Source organism: Balaenoptera ricei, chromosome 1 (assembly GCF_028023285.1).
Source record: "Balaenoptera ricei isolate mBalRic1 chromosome 1, mBalRic1.hap2, whole genome shotgun sequence".
In the NCBI taxonomy this organism is placed as follows: domain Eukaryota; kingdom Metazoa; phylum Chordata; class Mammalia; order Artiodactyla; family Balaenopteridae; genus Balaenoptera; species Balaenoptera ricei.
The window spans coordinates 174,412,187-174,430,934 of NC_082639.1; the positions used below are offsets into that span (position 1 = coordinate 174,412,187).

At 38.6% G+C, this 18,748-nt stretch overlaps 1 protein-coding gene across 7 annotated transcripts in view; it reads right to left on the minus strand.

Moving 5' to 3' along the window:
• Positions 1–5,999: 5,999 nt before the first annotated feature.
• MARK1 (microtubule affinity regulating kinase 1) overlaps positions 6,000–18,748 on the minus strand; it is a 144,121-nt gene continuing 131,372 nt past the window's right edge. For 2 of the 7 annotated variants that reach the window (XM_059942232.1, XM_059942239.1), the window contains exons 16-18: positions 18,160–18,414; positions 12,110–12,154; positions 6,002–8,258 (exon numbers count right to left, since the gene is read on the minus strand). In XM_059942232.1, the coding sequence (XP_059798215.1) occupies positions 7,904–8,258; positions 12,110–12,154; positions 18,160–18,414 (655 nt within the window). In that variant the 3' untranslated portion in view covers positions 6,002–7,903. Of the gene's footprint in view, positions 8,259–8,716; positions 8,760–12,109; positions 12,155–18,159; positions 18,415–18,748 lie in introns of those variants that run through there. The other 5 variants (XM_059942189.1, XM_059942196.1, XM_059942223.1 and 2 more) reach the window with 5 other exon arrangements.

An 18,748-nucleotide genomic window follows, 5' to 3' on the forward strand; every position in this document is an offset into this window, starting at 1 on the left:
TTTGTCTTTTCAGAGAACCAGCTCTTAGTTTCATTGATCTTTTCTATTGTTTATTTAGTCTCTATTTATTTTTGGTTCTGATCTTTATGATTTCTTTCCTTCTACTATCTTTGGGATACTTTTGTTCATCTTTTTCTATTTCCTTTAAGTGTAATTTTAGGTTATTTGAGATTTTTCTTGTTCCCTGAGGTAGGCTTGTATTGCCATTAACCTCCCACTTAGAACTACTTTTCCTGTGCCCCATAGATTTTGGGTTGTTGTGTTTCCATTTTTATTTGTCTCCAGGTATTTTTTAATTTCCTCTTTGATTTCTTCAGTGACCCATTGATTGTTTAGTAGCATATTGTTTAGCTTCCACATACTTGTCTTTTTGCAGTTTTTTTCTTTTAGTTAATTTCTAGTCTGATAGTGTTGTGGTTGGAAAAGATGCTTGACATGATTTCAATTTTTAAAAATTTATTGAGACTAGTTTTGTGGCCTAACATGTGATCTATCCTAGAGAATGTTCCATGGGCTCTGAAAAGAATGCATATTCTGCTGCTTTTGGATGGAATGTTCTCTATGTATCTATTAAGGCCATGTGATCTAATGTGTCATTTAAGGCCAGTGTTTCTTTATTGATTTTCTGTCTGAATAATTTGTTCATTGATGTAAGTGTGGTGTTAAAGTTCCCTATTATTATTGTGCTACTGTCAATTTCTTCCTTTATGTTTGTTTATATTTCCTTTATATACTTAGGTGCTCCTTTGTTGGGTGCATATATATTTACAACTGTTTTATCTACTTGTTGGATTGATTCTGTTATCATTATGGAATGTCCTTCTTTGTTTCTTTTATAGCCTAGTTTGGTTTTTTTTAAGTCTTTATTGAATTTGTTACACTATTACTTCTGTTTTATGTTTTGGGCCATGAGGCATGTGGGATCTTAGCTCCCTGACCAGGGATCAAACCTGCACCCGCTGCTTTGGAAGGCAAAGTCTTAACCACTGGACTGCCACAGAAGTCCCTATATCCTAGGTTTTAAAGTCCATTTTGTCTGATATAAGTATTGCTACCCCAGCTTTCTTTTCATTTCCATTTGCATGAAATACCTTTTCCCATTCCCTCCTTTAGATACCCAAAAGTGGAATTGCTGGATCATATGGTAGCCCTATTTTTAATTTTTTTGAGGAACTTCCGTACTGTTTTCCATAGTGGCTGCATCAATTTACATTCCCACCAACAGTGCACATGCTCCCTTTTCTCCACATTTTCACCAACATTCGTTATCTTGTCTTTTCGAAAATAGCCATTCTAATTGGCGTTAGGTGATATCTGTGATTTGGATTTGCATTTCCCTGATTTTTAGTCATGTTGATCACTTTTTCATATACCTTTTGGCCACTTGTATGTCTTCTTTGGAAAAAATGTCTATTCAGAGCCTCTGCCGATTTTTTAATTGGATTTTTTTTAATTTTTAATTTTTTGCTATTGAGTAGTATGAATTCTTTATATATTTTGCATATTAGCCCCTTATCAGATATATGATTTGTAAATATTTCCTCCAGTTCTGTAGGTTGCCATTTCATTTTGGTGATGGTTTCCTTTGCTGTGCAGAAGCTTTTTAGTTTAATATAGTAAACCCCATTTGTTTATGTTTGCTTTTGTTGTCAAAACAAAAAAATCATTGCCAAGACAAAAGTCAAGGAGCTTACCACCTACGTCTTCTTCTAGTTTTATGGTTTCAGGTCTTAAAATTTGGGGTGCCAGATGTGAGATTCAATCTCTTTGCTACTCAGGAGTAGCTGGTAGTTGAGTTCCCTCTTGATTATGAGTCGCTGAGCCATGGTGTGGGGTTTATTGTGGGACTGTGTCTCAGCCTCTCTTACCCATTTTGATGTGGGTTTTTTCCTCATTTGCCCAATGTATATGAGCTGCTAGTTTTCAGATTTCTTTCAAAGGATACTGTTCCATATTTAGTTGTAGATTCAGTGTATCCATGGAAATAGGTGAGTTCCGGATCCTCCCACATCACCATCTTGAACAAGAACCAGCTTATCAATATTTTCTAAAAATTTTGAACATATGTCACTTTTATGAAAAGGAATAAAAGGCTTTATTATTTCTTTAAACAGGATAGAGTATAAGATTTTTTTTGCTATTATAAATTATTTTATGACTCTTGGATAGACAGGTAACATTCAAGGGACATCTCAACAGATGAAATTTCTGATTGCTATAAATGTCCGTTGCAAAACTGAGCCAAGAAAAAACTGAGGCACTAAGACACTACTCTAACAGGTAAACATTGATCTCAGGAAAAATCTTTCAGCGACTTAGGAAGTAACTACTTGGGAAGGAAAATGAAAGATAATTATTAACAATTAGCATGAGTTCACTAATGAAACATTATATCAGATAAACTTTCCCTTCTTCCTTTTGTTGTTTTGTTGTTGCTATTGCTATCATTATTAATGTGTACCATGGAAGTATATCTAGATTTAAGCTGAACATTTTGCAAAATCAAAACATGGAAGAGTGGGCTGAATAATAGATTTACTACTCATAATTGGTTAAACGAAATACATGCAGATTCATTTCTCCATGTGCTTGTGCTTCAAGCCCTTCCCAGTGCAGGATGAAGCTGGGAGGGATAAGGAAGGGGAAGAAGAGGGGTGAGCTTTGGGATGTGGTCTTCTACTTTGTGTCTGGACCTGCAAATATTTAGGGCAGGCTAGCCTTGTCTCTGCTGAAGCAGCATCAGCATGACCAGTTTTGGGGGATAGCTTAGATTCGGCATTATAAGAGCCTTTCAATCATAATATTTTGATTCTTGGACTAAGTTTATTATCAATTAATCTAGACATGGATAACAATAATCTATACAAATTTCTATGAGGGTTGAAAAATTTGTCCAAAGTGTTTATGGTGATATCAAACTTCAGAATGCCTCATGTAGAATAAATTAACTATTGATGGCATAAAGAAAAATAATCAACCCAATATAACTCAGGTTCCACCTTAATAAAATTAGCATTTTGAGAATCTATAGTAAACTTTAGTTGGCTTTATGTATAAATAGACATGACTTGGACATATGTTTAAAAAATTTTGATTTCCCACGATAAACAGGTGGGGTTTTCTATTGTTTTACTTGCTTTATTATATCCATGACATCATCTAAGTTAAAATATGACTTACCTAGAGATGATCTGAGACTAGTCTTCCTCAGCTTTTTTCAATTTCATATTTCAATTCAAAGTGAATATCACTAAAATTTCTTTTAACAGAAAGAAATTTTAGTGAGTGTACCATCAAATGTACCATTCAAACCACTGAGTGTAAGCTGAGTGAGCAGCAATTATTTAGGAAATTTTACAGAACATGTCTATTTGCAATAATAATACAGTTGAGCATTAGTTATCTAGGTAAAAGTTTTTTTTTTTTTTTTAAAGATGATGTCTTTTACATATGATATTCCATATCAACAAACAGTTTTTTGGGACTTATTTCCATAACATACCGTATGTGCTAAGCGTGTTGAAAAAAGTTGAAATATGTACTGGCTGTAATATTACCAATTTTCTTTTCAGATAATTCCTCCTTATCATATACCCGTCTCCTTTCCACACCTCTTGCTTTATACTCATGAAAATGTAGTGTTCTGTTACATACAGAGAAAATGCAATGATGTTACAGACCAATGAGATGAATGAAAAAAATATTTAACTTTTAACCATGCTGGCTTTTAAAAAAATTATATTAAAAATGCTATGTAGACCCGTTTCTATATATGATCTAATTTTTTTTACAATAATTCAGTTAGAATATTAATATTTGCATGCTGGAAAACTTTTGAATGGAGGCTAGATATTGTGACTATTATTACCATGTCAGGTGGTGCACACTTTGTATTCCTATTAATATTCTTGAGGTCTGTTCTGGAACATAAGTTACTTAGAAATAGCTCTCCTGAATATTGCTTGTTAAACTTTGTTAAGCAGGACCAATGCAGTATTTAATCTAGGGCTAACTGGTTCCAACTACTGAGGCAAAACTGAGTACCCACTGACCCATGAATTATGAAGTTTTTCACTGTGGCTGATTGGAGCAGGCACTACTTCTGTATGAGGTTTGATGATTGTTCCAATTTTTCAGGTGGTTCTTTCATTGGCTTCATGTAGTTTTCTCACATGCACGCACCAATCTCTGCATATCTCTGGGGTTTTGGTACAGCTCTCTCCCCTCCAGACCTTAGCTGTCTTGGTCTCCCTGGTCTCTCAGCTCTGACTCCTTAATGAGGAGCTTCCACTGCACTTCCCCTCCATGTGCCACTTCCCAGAAATTCTCCTGAGGCAGACAGCTGGGTCAATCCCCGGGTTCATGTGTTTCCTCTTAGGGATCACCGTCCTCCATTGACTGATACACAATGTCCTGAAAACATTTCATCAAAATGAAAACATCGTATGAATCTGTTGTTTCATATATTTTTGTCTTTTTTTTTTTTCTTGTTTTAGGTGGAAGGATAACCCTAGTACTTGTTATCCATGTTAGATGAAAGTGCAAGTCTTCATATGCAAGCTGCCAACTTGAATCATATGCCAGGAAGCTCTTCGTGCCACCCACGCCTCCCTTTTATAGTCCATATCCTACTCATGCTACCTTGTTGATACATCTTTTGAAAGGTCTCTCAAATATACCCTCCTTTTGATCCTGTGTTAACCACCTCTATCTAGACTATGTCATACATGCTTTATTGCTAATAGTCTCTGAAAAGATCTTCCTGGCTCTATCTAGCCTTCAATCATCCCACAAATTTCTATTACAGATTTTTTTTTTTTTACTGCTGTTTTCCCAGAACCTACAATCTGATGTATATTGGTACTTGACAAAATTACTGAATTAATGAACTGCTCTTCTTTTACAACCAATTTATTAGGTATTTCCTGGGCTTCAAAAGCCCTAATTACTCCCCTCTAACCACAAGTCAAGTCCAAGCTGAGGCTGCCAATCAATGCTTTACATAATCTTCTATCCATCAACTTAGGTGAACCCTGTCAACTCCCTAGAACAAGTGGTTCATTTCTCACATGTGTCTTACAGCCATTATTAACTTCAAGCCTTTTCTCACATGTTCCTTCCATTCTGCCCCTTGAGTTTTATCCATCCTCAAATCCCTTCCTTTCTCATGTTCATACAGCACTCGCCCCTCTCTGAATTCTTATAGCATCTATTCTTTGTGATTGAGCACTTTCACTGTCTCCTATTTCAGTGCGTGTTTTTTTTGCCTTGTGCGTGTTTATATTTTGTCTTCCCAAATGGACCAAAATCTTGGAGAAGTAGGAACCCTCTTTTACAATTCCTTTATACACCTTAAGGCACAGTAGGTACCTCAATAGGTATTTAAAAAATGAAGGCAGAGATCTTGATTAACTGACACATGCTATACATCACTTATTTATAGTAAATTGATGTCTCATTCATCACATGCCATTTTGTTGTCCATATTGTGAAATGGTACCATTGGTGAAAATCACTTCACAATAAGGTCTTTTGGGTTTTAAATCAAGGCCTATCTTATTGGGTCAAGATTCTAGAGTGTATTTCATCTTATTATTTACCAAATTTTTATTTATCAAATTAAATACTGTGCCCAAGTCTCTACAAAATAATTTAATATTAGGGATGTTATAGCAAATCATACTTAAACAGAAATGAAGGAAATCCTGATATCACATAGCCAGTGAACATAAACTGGTATTTATTTATGCAAACATACTATAAAATTCCTCTAAATCTTCAAAAAAAAAAGTTATGTTGCCATATAAAATGGGAAAATCTAAAGTGAATATTAAGATTTCATTTTTAGTTCATAAAAAATATTGAAGTAAAATTCCTTGCCACAAACACAGAAAAGTTAACCAGAGTGAGAAAATGCGAAAGAACATCAGTTTTTTACCTTGGAAAAGGCATGTCTATCTTTTAAAAAGTGTTTTAATTGATAGGAACTCCAATAAAAAAGATTAAATTTTTCTTGTCATAATGACATCTTGGAAACCTACACAGCTTTCCCCCATCAACTAAATTTAGCACACACAAAATAAACTCCCCATACAGAATACTTTTGCCCTAGAAAACAGGTAATTCACATTCTGATAAAGAGCAAAAGACAAGTGCTTTATTTGAGAACTGTTCAAGTAAAATTTCAGTGTGCACCAGTGAAGGTGAATAAAGATTTGCGTCAAGTGTTTTGAATGAACACTAGGTTAAAAAGGGGCTACACAGTTGTTGTTGTTGTTGTTTTTTTCCAAACACCATCCTTTGCTAAGGCAAAAATACACTTCATTTTAGAACAGAACTTTACAGAAGAAAGCTACATCACAGTACAGTACAGATCACCCTAGTCTGGAAGCCATCATGGAATGGCACATCACCTACGCTTAGAGCTTTCTAATGTAGGCTAGAATTACAGTATTTAATCACAGCTTTATTTTCCTTTAAACTGATAAAATTGGAATACACTTTCTATTTCTCAGGAGTGTGCAGATGGGGCCCATATGCTGATATTACAGTAATTACAACATTAAATAACATTGCACAGTCAACCTCCAAGGCTAATTCAGTAGAAAATAACAAGTATTAAAATGTACCTTTACTAGTGGTTTTACATCGCATATATCACTAATTGTGAAAGAAAAGTAGGCAAATGCCAATTACAAAGCTGCACATTATAGGCACAATGATGTGGAATAAATACAAGAAATCTGGCAAAATATTAAAAACAAACAGGTCACATGGGAACCAACTGAACAACCACATAAGCGTAAATCAATAATATACTGTTATAAATAGCATGTTTTGCTCAGAAGTCTCTTAAGTGATGACAGATACTACTGTGTCGGGGGTAGGTGAAGAGGCTGGCAGGAGCACGAAGCAAACGTTCCCAATGCCAGTTAATTCCTGAGGTGGCATTATTTCTTAACTGATGCACTGATCAACACTGTAAAGATGAGTTTGTGCTATGAAACAGTCCCAATATTATTGTACTTCCGCAATTAATGTTGTGGGATTTGGAAGGCAGCAAACCTCAGTGACATTTTACATTATAATAGCCAGATGAAGTATTGATTCTTTCTAATTTTGCTCCTACAATTAGCAGTGGGCCAGAAAATACTTTAAAGTTCAAAAGAAAATTTGATGTAGGTTTAACTTCTTCCCCAGTACTTCTTAGTTAGCTCAAGGCAAAGCTATTATTATTTTCACGTACTTTATTTTAAAAACGCTAAGTGCCAACACTGTAAACATTTTGTATCTTCTCAACTAAACCTTGTCTGATAACAAGGATAAGAGCAAAGATAAGCAGGAGTAATTCTGTGTTTAATAAAGCTGATCTATTTATCAGCTTCTGGTTTAAATTTAAATATGATTTAAAAATAATTTTTAAAAGTCCATGCTATAATTGTAAAGACTACTTCTGTGCACTTTTAATTCTGGACACAATTCTCAATTTTCAAAATTGCATGATGGAGGTAAGAATTTAAAAAACCCACCAGAATGTAAATAACAGAAAGAACACTTTCAACTCAAAGCATCAAACGTACATTTACGTGCAGAAATCTAGACAACTATACAGGTTTTTAAGCAATCATCTGTTTTATTATACAACTCTATAAACAGAAAATGAACAGAAATACACAATATACTTACCTGTACATGTGAACCTACTTTTTTAGCTACAGATATTTATTATAGTTCATACTGACTTTAATTTTACAGTTCATAACTATGTATAACCTTATTGCAGTAAGGGCAAAATCTACATGGGGAGATTCACAGGCCAATCACATTAAGCATTGCCAGTACATTCAAAAACTGTACCTCATATACGGATGTATCTTCCCTGATCCTGTAAATTTGAGTTTCTTTACAGCTTAAGCTCATTTGCTATTTTAGATGCAATGTTCTTAAAGGCAATAGAAGTCCCGGATATTCGCTTGAAGCGGACCCCATTGAGGGACAGCCGTGGCAACTTGCAGACCTCCATCTCCCACTGCACGAGGCTATCCTGCCTGGCATCTCCATGGACACAGAAAAGCAAAAACCTCTCTTTTTGTTCATAATCACAGTTATTTGCATCTAACACTTTCCGGATTTCTCTCATCATGTCACTGGGGTCCATTGAACTAGTGGTCTTCATACTCCACGTGAATCGCAAAGAACGTGGCTTGGAATCTTTACCCTCTTCCTTGTCTCTTTCTTTTGGTTCCCCTGTTGTACTTCTGGAATAAGAGGACAGAGGGGAAAAAAAATGAAAACAAAAATTCCATTCAGCAAAGAAATCAAAACACACATAAAATCTAAGTGCTTAGATAATCCAGTGCTTAATAAAACTACCCAGTTTGCAGACTACCTTCAAGCAGATACAAGTATCATCTTGCTGTTACAAAAACCAGACTCCAGGACGCCATCTGTTTTGACTTTTATTAATATCTTCCATTTAAAATAGCACATTTTCTTAAATATATTTGTTTGTGGGAAATAAGTTTGCATCCAAAAGTAAAAAATTTAGTACTTTTCCTCCACATTTCTCTGTTTAAGTTGGAAAATGCAGACCCTCCATTTTCTGTACATTTATACAGAATGGATACCACTAGCATGCTGCTTATAAATACACATTTTTGAAATACAATGAAAAATTTCCTTTCTTTTTTACCTTTTTTGGGTAGGAGAAGGACTGGGGACAAGGAGAGCAGTAATGGCCACAGAGAGATTACTTGTACCTGATGATGTTGAGAAAGAACGTGGTACTGCAATGGGGTAAAGACGTCAGGCCATACCACACCCAGGAGCGTAGACATCAGTTCTAATGATTTCAACGTTTTGCTAAAGATATCCTTAAAATAGTCTACAAGGCTCCACATGACCTATACTCCAACTCCCAACCCCAACCCTTCATCTATCATTTTCCTCCTTGCTCATGCCCATCAAGACCCACTGGCCTCCATACTATTCTCCGAACATACGGGGTATGCTCTTGCCTTATGGCTCTAACACAGGCTGTTCCCTCTGCCGCGAATGCTTTTCCCTCACATAGCTGCATGACTAACTCCCTTACTTCTTTCAAGTTTCTGCTCACTTTCTCCATGTGGTCTACCCTAACTACCCTATTGCACCCCCAGCTCCTACACTGGCATGGCCAACCTCCTCACCCTGCTCTATTTTTTCCTCTGTAGTACTTATCATATTCTTACATAGTATTTAATTCATTTATTTATTATGTTTATTATTTATTGTCTGTCTCCACTGCTAGATTGCAAAGGCCAGGAGGGTAAGGAGTTTTGTCTGCTTTGTTCACTGATACATCTCAGACATTTAGAACTGTGCTAGGCAAACAGTAGATGATTAACACGTATTTGTTAAATGAATGAACCTTATTGGATTTTCCTTATTGTAGGTCTCCCATAGATAATATAGTAACAGAAAACCTACTTCAAATAATCAAAGAAAGGTAAAATTCATAGATGACTTATGATTCAGAAGATGCTGTAATTAAATTTGTGAAGCAATTATCCAAGCACAGATGTTACAATTTTAACTTGTTAATCTATCTCACTTACATGTGATTTAAAGAAAAAAATGATGTACTTTGAGAGTTTATATTCTACTATATAAATATTTTGTATCTGTTTATAGATTTTATATCACTATTATCATATAAAGTATATTCACGTATACATTTATATGTATCAGTTTTTATGTATACATTTACGTATGCTTTCCTCCTCATTCCTAGATATCTGGGCTGACAAAGCTCTGCCAACTATGCAAGCTTGAGAAAAGCAGGAAAGGAGTAAGTACAGAAGATAAATTTCCAAAGTATGGAGAGTATTTATCTCAGTGGCTTCTCTATCAGTCTCTTTTTTGCTCACTGAATCTAAGCCATGGCATCACAGGCCTCTGGGTGTGCAGATCCGACCAGTATCATTCACTGGGACCACATGTACAATGCGGGCCATGGAATCAGCCTGCTAGGGTGGGGACGCACCCACGACATCACTTGATTGAACACTCATCTTAAAAACAGAACTGATGACTAGGAAATGTAAATTACTTTCCTGAGGTCATAGAGCTAATGAGTTGGAAAGCGAAGACTAGAAATCAGATGTTTTATTCCAAGTATAGGTTTCCTTCCATTCCATCAAGGAAACCTGGTGACCTTAAGACAACAGGCACATACAAGATATTTTTCTACCTGTATCTCAAAGGCATCGCCACTGGTAATGTTAACTGTAGAAAGTGCCTGGAAATACTGACACCAATAGTAACAACTAACATTCACTGAGTACTTACTAGGTACCAGGAACTGTTCTAAGTGCCTAACATGTATTATTTACTCATTTACCCCTCACAACAACCCTAGGAGGCAGTCAGAATGAGGACGCATGGGCACAAAGAGTTAAAGCAACTTTCTTAAAGGTATACAGCGAGGTAAGTGGTACAACACAGCCAACGCCCACGCCGTCTGCTATTCACCATCGTGCCCAACCATCCCTCTGAAAGCACAGAACCTCACTGTAACTGGTTTGGTCCCACCGATGCTCCTTACTGCTTCTTCATCTGTAAAATGGATACTTTTCACTTGGTTGTTATGAGGATTAAATGACCAGCCAGTACCTTATAGATAGTAGGTATTAAATAAGTTTGCTCAAAAGCAAAACAGACGAACAGACAAAAAACCAAAGAGCAAAATTCAACAATGACCAAACAAAAGAGACATGTAGTCACATTAAAAAGATAAATGCATGCAGATTAACTGCAACATCAGCAGCGACTTGTGACCCTACACACGATTAAATGTCTCAGAGGACAATCAAGTGGAAAGACAGGATGAGATGCAAGAAGGGGGCTCAAGACTAAGTGACTAAGTGAGGGAGGAGCTGAAAACAAGAGTCCTGCATGTTTATTCAACAGGCAGAAGGAAATTAAAATTATCTGTCCTGCCTCTCTTTGGCTCCCTGCTATGGTGATTCAGGTACCTAACTCAAAAAAGAAATATTTCAACTACTATGACTAAACATATATACAGCACAGTTTGTAAAATAAAAAGACTACATAGGAATGCTCGTTAAAGTCTTTCCACACCTCATTGTGTTTTATGTTTCACATAATTTTAAAAAGGAGAAAGTAAACTGAGGCTTGTGTTTAGCTGGTCAAATATAATTCCTGAATGAAGCTGGGCCTCTGTCCTACTGAGGAACCGCTTGTTAAGGTTCTGAGATTTATACTGGACCCCTTAATGCTGGTGTACACTCGAAATAATTGAATGCCTTCGTTTCTTAAATTTCCCATTTATAAATATGAACACAAGTACTAACATGTCACTAATGTGGTCCCCAGACCAGCGGCATCAGCGCCCCTCCCTGACAGTCACAAACCCTGGGGCTGACGCTCAGTCACCTGCTTCCTCAAGCCCTCTGCCTGATTCTGAATGTGCTCAAGTTTGAGACCCACTGCCAGAACGAATACACAGCCAGTATTAAATGTCAAGTAACCCATAAAGTACGGCAGGGTGAGAGTTTTGAAATGTGGTCCACCAATGAAGAGTCCCCTAAGATATATTACGGATATCACATCTTCCTATGCATTTGGTAACCTCCATGTTCTGCGTTATTTGACTGAGACTAATTTTTTTTTTTGCTGCGCCGTGAGGCATGCGGGGTTTTAGCTCCCCGACCAGGGATTGAACCCGTGTCCCCTGCAGTGGAAGTGCAGAGTCTTAACCACTGGACTGCCAGGGAAGTCCCAAGACTGATTTTATTTACATCATTTTAGTGAGAAAAGGATCAGTACATTTTAGTCTATTAATTCTTCTGCTAAGACATGTTTTTTAAAGGACAGAAAGGCTATAAAGCATACAATTCAAAATAATGTTTAGAAAACACAAACTTAAAGTTAATAAACTTAATAAATGCCAGGCAACATTAGGAAAACCCATACCAATATAAAATTTTAAATACACATACTATCTAGTTATTAGTTCTATTCATGTTTATTAAGTGCTGTAAGTATTTCAAAAGTACGTCTTCACACACAGGGACCTAGCAGCGAAGTATTAATAGTGGCTCCTCACCTTGAAGTGTCGGCTCTGCCACTGGCTTCGCCTTCACTTGGATCCCTCAAAACAAAGTGAAGGTTGAGATTTAATGATAAAAGTGAAAAAAATACCAAGAAAACCTACATCTAAAATGATTTTAAAATAAACTTGTTGAGCAAACTTCTAGCATGACAGATTTCTATGACTAGTCAGTCTAATACCATTTCTTATGTTTTTCATCATTAACCACACTTGACTACCATTTATTGAGCGTCTACTGGGTATTGCCATAGAGGAGATGCTAGACGATGGTTTAGGATTTTTACGTGATCTTCCAATTCCCAGCCACGATTTTAAAGTCATAATTTACCTTTTGGTTTAGCTTAGTTCAATCTAAAGTCAAAACTATTTAATAATTATCGACAGCAAGATTTAACTTCATAATGGTTATTAAACATAATTTGAGTAGTCGCTCAATTTAGAAAAATATAAATTAATCTTGTAGTTAGAAATAAAGCTCAACACATAAGTATTTCTAAAAATAAATACTAGTTTTTAAATATGCAAGTAACTTATTTCAGAAGTTATGCTAATGATTCATGCACATGATAAAATATTATAGCAAACCAAACAGCCTATCCAAGCAGGTGAGTCTAAAGACATGAATTCAAACTTAAACAGAAACATTGATCTTACCTGGACATCCACCTGTGAAGTAAAACCAGGAAAACTCCACTAATTGTTCTTTTGTTGAATGTAATTAGTATTTTTTAAGTCTGCCAAAATTTTAACTATTTGTCATTTTCAAAGGTAATTAAGTATCTAACATAGGAGTATCAAGTTATAAACCAGTTTAAATATATTAAGAGAAGGCTGGTGATAGCAAAATACTATTAAATAGCTGGAAAAATCACCAACTTAAACCCTTAAGTCCACATTTTCTTAACGTTTTAACCATTCCAGAAACATTTATATTATTTACGTAAAATAAATGCAACAGGAATAAAATCAGTGCCACCTTCCTCATTCCCCAAATTAAGAAAATCCAGCAGTACAATAAGCTCTAAAACTTCAACTCATGGTTAAAAATATGAATGCCTTATATGCTTCTCAGGGTCTTTAACTACAGGGCTTTCTTGACAAACATATTATGTAAAAACCATTTTCCTATCTGAATTAAAAAGGATAATAAGATGTATTCTCACATTCAAATGGGGTTTCTTAAATTTCTATTTTTAATAACTAGCATTTTCATTGGGAAGTGTAATAAAAGTTCAAAGCCATCTACACAAACCTATTTTTATTGTAGCACACTGAAATAAACGAAACATTTTTTGAGCAGGCTCAAAGTGAAATGTATATTTCGAGTTACATGTAGATGTACTCATATATACTGAAGGGCAGCTCACCAGCTGGGCAAGAAAGATAATAATGCTGTTGATTCCTGCTGCTAAGATAAAATTCCTTTAGCAGGAAGGGACATACGTCTCACTGGACTTTTCTGTCCTATTTATACTTTGCCTTATGAATCACTGCTAGCGGACTGCTGCCCAAGTGTAAGCATCAGGAATGAAACATCCCTTAGACCCTACTTCCCTTGCTGTAATTGTGGAAAAAGCAACTGACTCGTCACATCGTTTCCCATACCCTGTTCCTGCCTTCCTGGATGTCACTAGGAACACTGACTGGAAGAATTTCTGCTATTTGGCAATGGTTTCAAATAGTCCAGTTAAGTCAGCTCCAAGCAGCCACGGTGGGAGGCAGCTAGGGATACAGAACGTGCCGCTGGCTGTAACAGCATATGCGATGCAGCATGGTTCTCCAGTGTTTACAACTTAAAGGAAAGCCAAATATCTTATATATAATCAGTTCAACGAATCAGGTTACTCCCTATGTAAGAACTATGGTTAAAAAATCATAAGGTTTGATCCAATCTCCTGTTTGTACAGTAGGTATATAGCACTGATCCAAAGCAGATCATTCTAAATGCTCTCTAAAAGACTTTGGAAATAGTACGTCTATATCCTCCCTTGACAGATTAGTCTAGTGTAAATCACTTTCTTAATTAGAAAGTTCTTTCTTAAAACCAGAAAACAACTCTCTCATGTGGCCATTCTGGTGTCCAGCTTCTTACTGGCCAAGGCGAACTACTAGCTGGTTTCTTCTTTGTGATAATGGTTTTCAAATACATGAACGATTAACTCTGAACTACTCTTTATCCTTCTTTTCTTAAAGCTTAATAACCCAAATTCCTTTACTTTTTTTTCCCTATAAAATCCTATTTTCTTCATCTTTTAAAGCCTTCAGGGGCACGTTGGGGACTTAGCTGGTCCCTGAGTCTGGAGGCGTTTTGGCCTCCACATTGTGCTCAGAGCCAGCCCTGCCCCCCAGCACCCCGGGTGCCGGTGCGGGTCCCACGGGGGCGACAGCGTGCGGCCCCATTTCTTCAGGCTTTAGGCAGGGTGAAGTGAGGAAGGCAAAGGGAACAGAGAGAAAGGCCGGGCTTGAACCCAGGATGGAATTAAGAAGACGAGACCAGCGGGAAGGACGATAACCTGACAGCTGAGTTGAGAATGATAAATAAATACGGCACTGAGAGGTTTTCTAGCTTATCTCCAAGCCTCCAACCCCCGAAAGCTCAACACGCCGCAAATGCAGAAAGATCAGCTGCCCGTCCCGTCTGCCAGCTGCTAAAGAGCTCAGCAGGTTCAGCCCCGGGATGGAAACCCACGCTTGCTTGTCCTCCTGCGTTAAGTCGTCAGGGGGGTATTAGATGGCGTCATCTTGAGCCACAAAATGCTACCCTTATGCACTGCTGAGAACGCAAACATACTTGTAAAGCCAAAGCTGTTCACAGGGTGACAAGTGGCCTCGGAGAAGAATTGAGCATTTTTTCTCTTCTCTCACCAAATCCAGAATTAATTAAAATATGTTAAAAATCAAGACATTAAAAAACCCTATCTGATTTCTGACAAAGAACGGCAAACAACCTCCTTCCTCCCTTCTTTCCCTACCACGCCCCCCCCCGCCCCCCGCCAAAACCCTCTACTAGGTGACACTGTTCAAAGTGTAATAAGGGCACGGTGGAACCTTAGAAACTTCCACGCTAGCTCCCCTCACAGGCTGGCTCTGAACACTCCTATTCCCTCAGCCTTGTTCTCTCTTTCAGGACCTGCCCCCTTCAGAGCACTTATCAGAATGTATTACAGGCTTATTTGTTTACTTTTTAAACTGTCTCCCACACTATTGGTCCGCCCATTAGATGAATGTTTACCGAGTGCCAGAGTACGTGCCAGAGGAAGCACCCAGCTCAGCAGGAGATTCAGCACAAAATAGAGCAAGCCAACAAGCCAACCGCAAACCCCTGTTCTCACGGAGCACATCTCCTCGCCAGAGATGGACGATGAACAACTATGTAAGGCAAGCATACTACCTCAGGTCGTATGAAGTGCTATAGAGAAAAATAAAGCCGGAAAAGGGAGTGTTGGGAGGGAGAGGGGATGATTTTCAACATGGGGTTGAGGAAGGCCTCGCCGAGGAAGTGACAGTCCCGCAAAGACCTGAAGGAGGTGTAGAAGCCAGCCCCACAGGTTATCAGCGGAGTATGAAATCCTGAACAAGTGTGCCTGGTGTGCCCAAGGACAGAAAGGTGCCCTCTGGGGCTGGTGGGGAACCAGCAAGGGAAAGAGTGGGAGAAGATGATGTCAGAGCAGGAACGGGTGGCCAGACTATGGAGACCACTGGGAGGCTCTGAACTGTATTCTGAGCGAGATAAAAAGCAAGCTGAGGATTTTAAATCGAGGACTTACATTGTTGTGAACAGAACAGGAGGACAAGGGCAGAAGCTAGGGGACCTGCGAGGAGGTGGAAGATCAACAGTGGTTTAGACTGTGAAGGCAGTGGAAGGAGTGCTGGAAGCAGCTAAATCCTGGAACTGCTGTGAAGGCAGAGCCAACACAACCGCTCGTGGAACTGACGTGTGGTACGAAGAAAGGAGGAGTGAAGGGTACTCCAGGCTCAGGGTCTGCGCACCCAGAAGGACGGTGTCGCCATTACCTAAAATGATGAAGGGGGAGGGAGGGGACAGTGTGAGGAGGAGAAGCGGGAGCTGAATTGTGGACAGGTTCTGTTTGCGAGTCTATTACACAGCCAGGTGGAGAGGCAGAGTGGAGTGCTGGATACGGGAGTCTGTCCTTCAGAGGAGCGGTCTGGGCTAAGCATCTAAGTTGGGATGGTTAACACAGGATGGAGTTTCATGTCATGGGCCTGAATGAGATCACCAAGAGAGTGAGGATAACCAGAGAAGAGAATGTGTCCAAAGACCATGCCCTGGGGTAGGCTGGCATTTAGAGGTCAGGGGGAAGGGCAAAGAGACCTGAAATAACCCGCAAAGGAGCCTGAGAAGGGACAGGGAGCCCGAGAGGGCGGAAGCCGAGTAAGGAAAAGGTTTCAGCTTTGTGGAGTGTCGTGAGACCATCAGCGACGTGCAGGAATGGAGGGGCTGTATCAAGAGCAGCCGGTAGAGGGCCCGGCACGTAGTAGGTCTCCACGTTTGTTGAATGCCTACATGGCAATCTTCTTGTCTGGTGTTCCTTACTACATTCCCTCTAGAATCTAAATTTTTATTGCAAAGAGGAATATTTTGCACAATGCTTAATGTACAGTTAGTAATCAAGCATTAAACTCAAAACCTGTTTTTCTTCACCTTAAAATTAATCGTGGCTTAACCAGGAGAAAGTACCGGGTTTTAAAAACTGATTTAAATTGTCAGCCAAATTCCAACTACTGATAACCTAACTACTACCCTGCCGACGGCCAGCCAGCACTCCTGTCCCACTGCCACGCTGACTCTGTGGGGGAGCTTTCAGGTCTTTCTCTGTCGATGTGTCACGGTAACTGCCCAAGCGGTATAAAATCTCAGACTGATACGGTTAGAAACCGACGTTGCATGGGGGGTATATTTAAAGTAGTAAATTCAGCTGTGTGATCTTGGGCAAACTGATCCATGAACAGAGTCTATGAACAGCTCCCAGAAAAGGTGAGAGGCTAAGGACACTGCCTCTCTTTTCCACACCCACTCTCTGAAATCCTAGGAACACTAAAAACATTGAAAATTAAGTACTGAAGTACTATTTTTTCCGCAAGTATAAAACTTTCTTACGCATAACTTCTTATTTCCTCAAACAACTGCCTGGCATGGAGCCTGAGTTTCCCTCCCGAGTCAGGACCCACACAGTGCCCTGCCTGCACTTTCCTTTCTGCTCACGTTCATTGCATATCGTGGCTGGTGGTGTCCAGTCTGATCCTTTGGGGGCTGTCCGAATCTTGAGGGCACAGATGCTGTCTCTTTATGTTTGAATCCTGCTCAGCACCTGGCACAGGGCTTGGTACATACGGGACTTTCATGGGCTTTTAGTAGGACCTGATAGCACACCAAACTTACGTCAACCTGAGCTGTGTTCAGCAACTTGTGTATCAATGTGTGTTGCCACTTATGCTTGATTTTCAGAAAAGGGTACAATTTCATTATTCTACTGGATTAGGTTACTACACTTGCATTCATTTTGTGTTTACTGTGTTCTGATGTTAGGATTTTATGATGTTAAATTACATAAGTAATCTCTGTGATTCCAATACGTAGGCTTTTTATAAGGAAGAATAAAAGGTAAACGATATATATATATTATGTATATATATTATTAGTGAGCAATTGAAGAGTATTCTTAAGAAATACTATTTGAAGGATAAAGGTAAAGTCATATTTGATTCCTTTTTCTAAATCAAGGTTTTTAAGTAGGGGATACTCTTTGTTCGAACACACATTTTCAATGTCAAGTTTTGCTCTTTCCGCTCTATTCTATAGTATTCTTAAATTCTCATTTTGTTCTCTTGTTTTTCTTTCTTTTCCTTAAGGGAACAGACTTTATGTCTTCCTTGATCTTTTTCTTCCAACTTCTGTAAAAGAGCACGTCTAATGAAATGTCATAAAACCATTTTGGAAAATCACTGTAGAGACTAAAGAAAACAACGAATCTTCTTTGTTAATTCCTAGAGGACAGAAAACACCACAAGATGTTGGTACTGACCTGCGGACGAATTTGGACGTTATTTTGCTTATTATACCAGTTGACGTGCCCCTCCTGGCGTGTGCAAATGCCCCCGTTTCATGCGAGGGGGAAGCGGGCGGCCCGTTGTAGGCAGCGCCGCGGCGCTCGCGGAGCTGCTCCCCATGGAAGGTGCTGCGGCTGGAGCTGCCCCGGGGGAAGCGGGTTCGGTCAGGGGTGGTGGTGCTGATACTGTGAGCAGATGGGGAAGCAGCAGGCACCCGCTGGGTCGTACTGCTGGGACACATTAAGACGTATCTCTCAGAATGATGACAGAGAAAGGTTTCACTCATGCTAAAAACCAGAAGAAAATTGCCATGGCCACTTTTATTCGGCCCTATTCTATCCTTTCCCGTTACAGATGTGATGCATGGGTTGACTGTAATTACTGTTCTCACCGGAGACGGATGACATGTCAGATGCAAACTAAATGCCTTTTATAAAAATTTAGTTACTAATGATTAAGAAATTACTGAAACGGGGATACAAAGATAAACACTCTTCGGTATCAGGAATGCCAAACAAGGGGCACTGCATGCAATTTTTTTTTTTTTAACTATTCTCTTAAACC